Source organism: Zingiber officinale, chromosome 9B, assembly GCF_018446385.1.
Source record: "Zingiber officinale cultivar Zhangliang chromosome 9B, Zo_v1.1, whole genome shotgun sequence".
Taxonomy (NCBI): domain Eukaryota; kingdom Viridiplantae; phylum Streptophyta; class Magnoliopsida; order Zingiberales; family Zingiberaceae; genus Zingiber; species Zingiber officinale.
Window position 1 is genome coordinate 106727799 of NC_056003.1, and position 6234 is coordinate 106734032.

At 40.6% G+C, this 6234-nt stretch overlaps 1 protein-coding gene across 2 annotated transcripts; it reads right to left on the reverse strand.

The window, feature by feature from the left end:
* Positions 1–396: 396 nt before the first annotated feature.
* Positions 397–4192, reverse strand: LOC122022307 (MLO-like protein 1). Of its 2 annotated transcripts, XM_042580269.1 has the most exons (14): positions 3804–4192; positions 3671–3728; positions 3366–3589; positions 2727–2843; positions 2582–2633; positions 2385–2476; positions 2124–2198; positions 1942–2030; positions 1778–1827; positions 1557–1597; positions 1228–1437; positions 935–1002; positions 805–865; positions 397–720 (listed from the first exon to the last, which is right to left on the reverse strand). In XM_042580269.1, exons 1-14 carry the CDS (start codon positions 3930–3932, stop codon positions 514–516), a joined length of 1473 nt encoding a protein of 490 aa, XP_042436203.1. In that variant the 5' UTR covers positions 3933–4192; the 3' UTR covers positions 397–513. The 2 variants fall into 2 exon arrangements, with proteins under 2 accessions (XP_042436203.1, XP_042436204.1); XM_042580270.1 differs by lacking the exon at positions 935–1002 and having other exon boundaries at positions 562–720; positions 3804–4191.
* Positions 4193–6234: the final 2042 nt, after the last annotated feature.

A 6234-nucleotide genomic window follows, 5' to 3' on the forward strand; every position in this document is an offset into this window, starting at 1 on the left:
GGCCCTTAAAATTTCCCACCGACCATCACTATAAATCGAGAAATGCTCACAGAGACTCATCCAAATGACCAACGTTCTTAAATTATCATCCCACTAGAGAGAAATTCTTACAATGCGCCAAAACTAGGGTTCGACCATTAAATGCATGATTAATCGTGCCTAAACACTACATCATTGTCCGGGGCATTTTCTTCTTATTCATTCTTGGTAAAAGGGCATTAATGCATAATTCCGAAGGCACAAGGTTTTCTTTAGTTATTTCTAAGTTTTCTCTAGCTAATTATCTTGGAGGACGGGGATTGCTTAAGTGGCTTCAATCCTCTTTTAAACTGAAGATGAATCACAAACCAATTTAACTAAAATTTAATATATTTCACTTGAAACTATAATCACAATCGTATACTTATCCCAGATACACAACACAGAAAAGGCAAACGTTTCGTATGGATTCATCTATTGAACAATAGGAATTGATTTCAAGCAGTTCACTCAGTTTACAGTGTAGCAAAAAGCCTATACTTCAGAAATCTCATTTCCTCTCCTTCCTGGAGTAGTTTCATGGCCAACTACATTCTGCAACAGAACACCTTCAGATTCATCAGGCTTCTTGTGTCCTTTCACTGTCGTACCTTTGGCGTTCTTCTTCACCCCCTCAGCCCAACCGAATAGCTTTGTTTGCACATTTTCATCAAATATGACCTTATTGAATGAGTTCCCCATCTGAATTTCAAACGAAAGTTAGATATCGAACGACTAAATTTTGTAAAAGAGAAGTATGAAGGAGAAGATGAGGCCAAAGATCACCTGAGTAACAATGGCATAGAGTGGAAGGGTGCTGTAGCCGCAGAGGAGCTGGATCAACACACTGGAAAGCAGCAGATAATGAATTAGAAGACGTCGTGGTTTTTATGTACTGAACACGATTCGGACTGACCTGATCACAATTCGGGGGATTACGAAGCCTATTTTCCCCATGATGCATGAATCGAAGCTATATGTTGTCTGAATGACCAAGAGAATCGTTAATGAGTATCCTATCGATCGACCAATACTAGTGTTTTAAAGAGTTGTGACATGGATCGACACAAACACAAGGAATTAAGAGTTGAGAACTTGTTGCAGAAAGAAAGAAGTTCTATGCACGAGAATGAGCATAAAATTGTATAGTCATAATTTTTAAAGAATCTCTACAAAACTGAAGCATAATTATCCACTCGTGTTGCTTACCAATATCCAGAAGAAAAATGCAATCTCGAAGGCATTTTGGAAAAGGATAAAGTGAATCAAGGAGATGACGATTTTAGGTCTGTGAAACCAGAAGAGATGGTCTGAAGGAGTAACCACCAAGTCACCTGCTATTGCAGAATGTTTCTCAGCAACCTCATGAGCCAACTGAGTAATGATATGTTCTAATTTGGTGCCAACAGCAAGCAGAAGCTGTAATAAAATTTCAACAATTGATCAAATTATAGATGAAGGATGAACTCAAGACGAAAACATTGATGATAATATTTCTCTCAAAAAGTATGATGTGGATCTATTGTGGTTACACTTACAATTAGAGGTATAAATGATATCCAAAAATATGCATTCCAACCTGCACAGAAAAAAAGCAAGCTAAGATGGATCGAAGTGCATGAGACTATGAGATGAACTTGTTAAAGAACAGTTGGTTCAAACAAGTTCTATACTAATAAAATTATCCTTTAGTATGAGATCACCGTCTATGGTATTTCTACGACACCCATATGAAATATCTAGATTAAGTTCAACTCACCAGCAATATTCAATGCTAAGAATACCATGACAAAAATCCACAAATACCAACTGCACAACAAAGAGAGAAAAGCATATTTGGTCAAATAATATTAATTGATCTTTAAACTTCAGTTTTTAAACAAGCAAGTATGTTCATTCCATTGGTAAATAATTGGCAAATACCTTATACCGACCACCTTCTTAAAATCAGATTCGAGGACTCGTATCATATATTTGTAGAAGTTGAATTTAGGATTACCTTTACAGTGAGTCTGCGATAAATAGATTCAGATTAAACAAAGACATTGGTAAAGAGAAGGAAGATGTTTAGACCTGTAAATACACCTAATAGTTTCCTTTCTTACCATGATAAATCCTAGTCTCATAGTAGTATAATCTGTCTTGGTGATCGATCCATAGAATTGCTTAAAAAAAGAACGCTGAAATGAACACATTCATATCAGAAAAATTAGAGAATCTTCTTCCTAGAAGCAGATAATACTTCATTTTTTTCCTAGTTCAACAGATAATTAATCTTGTTTTTGGTTTTTAACAATATTCTTAAAGTGAGGCCTAATATGTTTTCCTTGCTGACCAGTTTTGAGTATCAAAGAGATCTTACATACCAACCAACTTGATATGAATGAATCCTTTCCAAAGCCCGAGAAACGCTTTCTAATAAATTCAAATTGCTGCACTTGATTGATCTTTAAGGGAGCTACATAAAACCAAAAAGTGACGTTGGTTCAGCAAATCTGTTCCCTTTCTTTTCGCATATATCAACAAAAAATCCTCATCATATGACTCAGTGTTACATTCATACCATTCCCTTGAGAATTCTGAGCCAAATCCTCCCAGTTTCTCCATGTGCGCATCTAAAATATCAAAATGGAGTTGAATTCTTAAAGATAACATATAAGCATTCAAGAAGAAACATAGCAAGATTAAAAATGGATATCACTCTTTACCTGTGCAAGTCCTAGAACAACAGTGATGGCACTGAGTACTACATGACTGACGGCCAAAACAAAGATAAAAATATGTAGCTCATGGATTGCCTCAAGTGATAGTAATGGAACTTTTCCCTGAATAGACAATGATGTGAAAGAAATAAAGGTGCAGTCTTGCATTCAAGGAATAAAAGTGTTTCTTTCGGCAATTGAAACTATAGGAGAAGCTGTATCGAACGACTAGAGGAATTTGTGCACTGGTATCAAGCAGATTATACTAGCTCAGGAATAACAACTGTTGACAGCATCTAAAAGGTAAATATTTACTTCATTCTACCACAATAAGTTGAAAAATGGATTCAGTCAACATTAGGAGAATTGCATCTAAGCAAGATTCCAGATTATGATTAGTTCGTAGAGCGGTATCTTCGCATGTGAATAAGGATCACAAAACAACTCTGCAAAGCAAGACACCATCAATCATCATCATCTCGTAATTGGTATAAAGGGATTTGTTTCTCGAAATGGAGAATAAAACTGCAATTAAAGTAACAAATTACACAGATGATCAACTACTAAGTGATGAACAACTAGTGGTATAAGAATCTCCTAGTCCACAGATGAAGAAAATTATATTGCAGGAAGAGAGAACTTCACCTTCTTCTGACAGTAAGTCGAATCTCCTCCACTGGCCAACAGACGACGACCACCCCCGACTATCCCACCGGAAGAGCTCACGGAATAGTGGGCAGTCGAAGTTGCATCATCATCCCTCTTGCATGGACGTAAATGGTGCGTGAGGCTCTCGGAGACGCATATCCGTTGAATCGACCCCTGGAACACCACCAGCAGCAGCGAGATGAACCCCAACAGCATCAACTCTGCAAAGAACCCCTTTCCCTCTTGTAACTACGTCGAGGGACAGTATAAACATCTCGCGAAAGGGAAGGAAGAGAACTGACCTTCTTTGATTTTCTGAAGGGCGTCGAACAAATGCTTCTGGTTCTTCTTCTTGAGGACCTGCAAGATCAATTTTTTTATCAACATGCTCAGCGCAGACTGGGCAAAGAGGGGAGGAGGGTGTAAAAGTTGCACCTTTCCGAGGCGATGGAGCAGGCGCTCGAAGATTAAGGAGATGAGGACAATAACACTGCAGACGAGAGCAACAATCCATGTGGGAGTGTACTCCAACGTTGGCGCCGACTCGTCGCCACCTCCTGCCATTGCTGCCCCGTGTTCTTCCCCTCGCTCTTGGCGACTGTATATAGAGCGCAGAGGAAGCACAGGGGAAGATGAATAGGAACGCGCGATGTTGGAGTGGAACAGGCCTGGTCAAGAGGGGAAGGAGGAAATAAGCGAACTTCCATTGGAGCTCCAATAGGGAACAACATCGTCGCTGTCAACGGCGTGGTTAAGAGGAAACCAAACCAGGGTGGCGACGTACATACAACTGACGTTCGTTTGAGTAATAGCTTCTTTCTTTTGTTTCCGCCCTCTTCAGGGTAGCTGAGCCCGAATTAGGGATCATAATTTCACCTGATATCGGACCGAATAGAAGAGGATACGAAGGACTATCGATACATCTAATATTTAACATGAATTTAATATGATGTTAATTTTAATAAAAATATAAATATAAAAGATATTCAATCTTTTAAGTATTAATATGCCTATTAGATATTCTATAATGGGTATAAAGATAGAGGATATAAAATTCGATCACCTATTGTTATCTATAGCCTGAATGATAGCCGTGGGGAAGGAGATAGGGATGAAAGGATGGGTAAACAATGAAGAGTGCTTTAAACCTTGTTTCGAAAGAAACGAGTTAAATGAAAAACTTTGTTGGGAAAGAAACGAGTTAAATGAAAGGAAAAGTATAAATGGGAAAGTTTTAACCTTTCATATCCATGAAAAAAATAAAGGCAAAATTTTTACATCCCAATTTGAGATCTAAGAAAGGGGAAGGGACCTAAAATATTTATTTTAATATTTTATATATTTAATCTTTGTTCTCCTCCTCCCATAGAGTAGTATATATCTTATTGGTCTCATACCAGTATATCGTATCTCCTATTTTTTTCGATCGAGGTCGAGCGATTTTCACTGGTCTCGGATCAGTATATTGAATTCCTTATCTCTCCCGTTCAGGATCGAGCGGTCTTCAAAAAGCTTGAAGTCTTCAAAATATAGTAACCGTTCAGCACTATTCTTCGAAATACTCCCAAGACCGATCGGAAGTTCGCAGAATCATAATGGAACTCTAAATACAAAAATGATTGATCGATTGGACAAACTAATCGTGGGCGATCGAAGGAGTCATGAGGCCACGAGTGCTCGCAATGTTCAAAAGATGAGTTAAAAAAACATACAAGGAGATAAAGCTTGTCCGAACGGACAAACATTCATTAAATTTCAAAAATTTTACAGGAGCTCTCGACCTCACTCAAGGTAGTCTAAGACATCGTCAGGCAGCGATGCAGTAAGTTTGTCCCGGATGATGATGTTGTTGGTCAGAGCTACTGACAGGTAGCTACCCTCTCTAAGCTGGTCGATCGTCCCATTAATCGCCAGGTCGAACGAGCGGAGTGCTCGGTCGGCAACTTTGTCTTTGAAAGCGTCCGAGCGGATATAATTCTTCTTCATCGCCTCGAACCGGCCAACCTCGGCTTCTTGATAAGTCTTCAAAGCCGCTCGGGAGGCCTCCAGCTCGTCCTTCACGGTGGTCAGCGCAGTATCATTGGCGGCAAGTTGGCCGCGAAGGGTAACTTCTTCGGCTGACCAGCTGTTCCGCTCGACGACCAGGAAATCCTCAACTTTCTTGAGTTTCTGGGCGAGAGTCGGGGCCTCCTTATTCTTCAGTTCGAAGTCTTCGATAACTCGATTCTTCCTCGCGTTGGCCGACTCGATTTTATTGTCAAATGTAGCGACCTGCTTATTGAGCCGTGCCAGTAGAGTGGCCTGCCCTGAACTCTTGTCCCATTCGACCTCGAGCAGTTTGGTGCTCTTCTCCAGATTGGCCTGCAATTTGGCCACCTCGGCATTCGTCTGCTCTTGAACGGCGGAGGATTAGTCACTCGATGCCTTCATCTTCTTCACTTCCTCCTCTAAAAAAGTGAGCCTTTGGCACATGGTCAGGCCTCCACCCAGTACTGCAAGCAACAAAGAGAATATAAACGTCGAGCGGAAATAGATTAAAAAGAATATTAACACTTATACTCCAGTAGACATTTGGGTGTTGTTGTCCGTGAGCACTCCTGGAGCATCATCGCTGCACAGGCCCGGGCATCAGCCCATATTTGGGCGAGTGGCCCTTGGATGATGATTTGGTGCTCGGGAGCTCGAGATACAACGTCTTCCGACTCGCGCTACTCTTCGGTCGGTAAGTGAAGAATCGTCGTAATATGGCGTTGTCTGCTCGGGGTTGATTGCACGGAAGTAGCTTGTCTTGACGACCGGGATGAAGACGTCGGACGGATGCCAGACTTCTTGGCCTTCGATTTTGGTGGCAGGAAGGTCACTGGCG

Excerpts from the sequence above, each read along its gene's own strand:
- LOC122022307 (XM_042580269.1), bottom strand. The coding sequence starts at position 3,932 with ATGGCAGGAGGTGGCGACGAGTCGGCGCCAACGTTGGAGTACACTCCC. Across the intron at positions 3,729-3,803 it reads TGCTCCATCGCCTCGGAAAG|GTCCTCAAGAAGAAGAACCA; the intron begins GTGCAACTTTTA and ends TTGATCTTGCAG. Across the intron at positions 2,477-2,581 it reads TCAGAATTCTCAAGGGAATG|CTCCCTTAAAGATCAATCAA; the intron begins GTATGAATGTAA and ends GGTTTTATGTAG.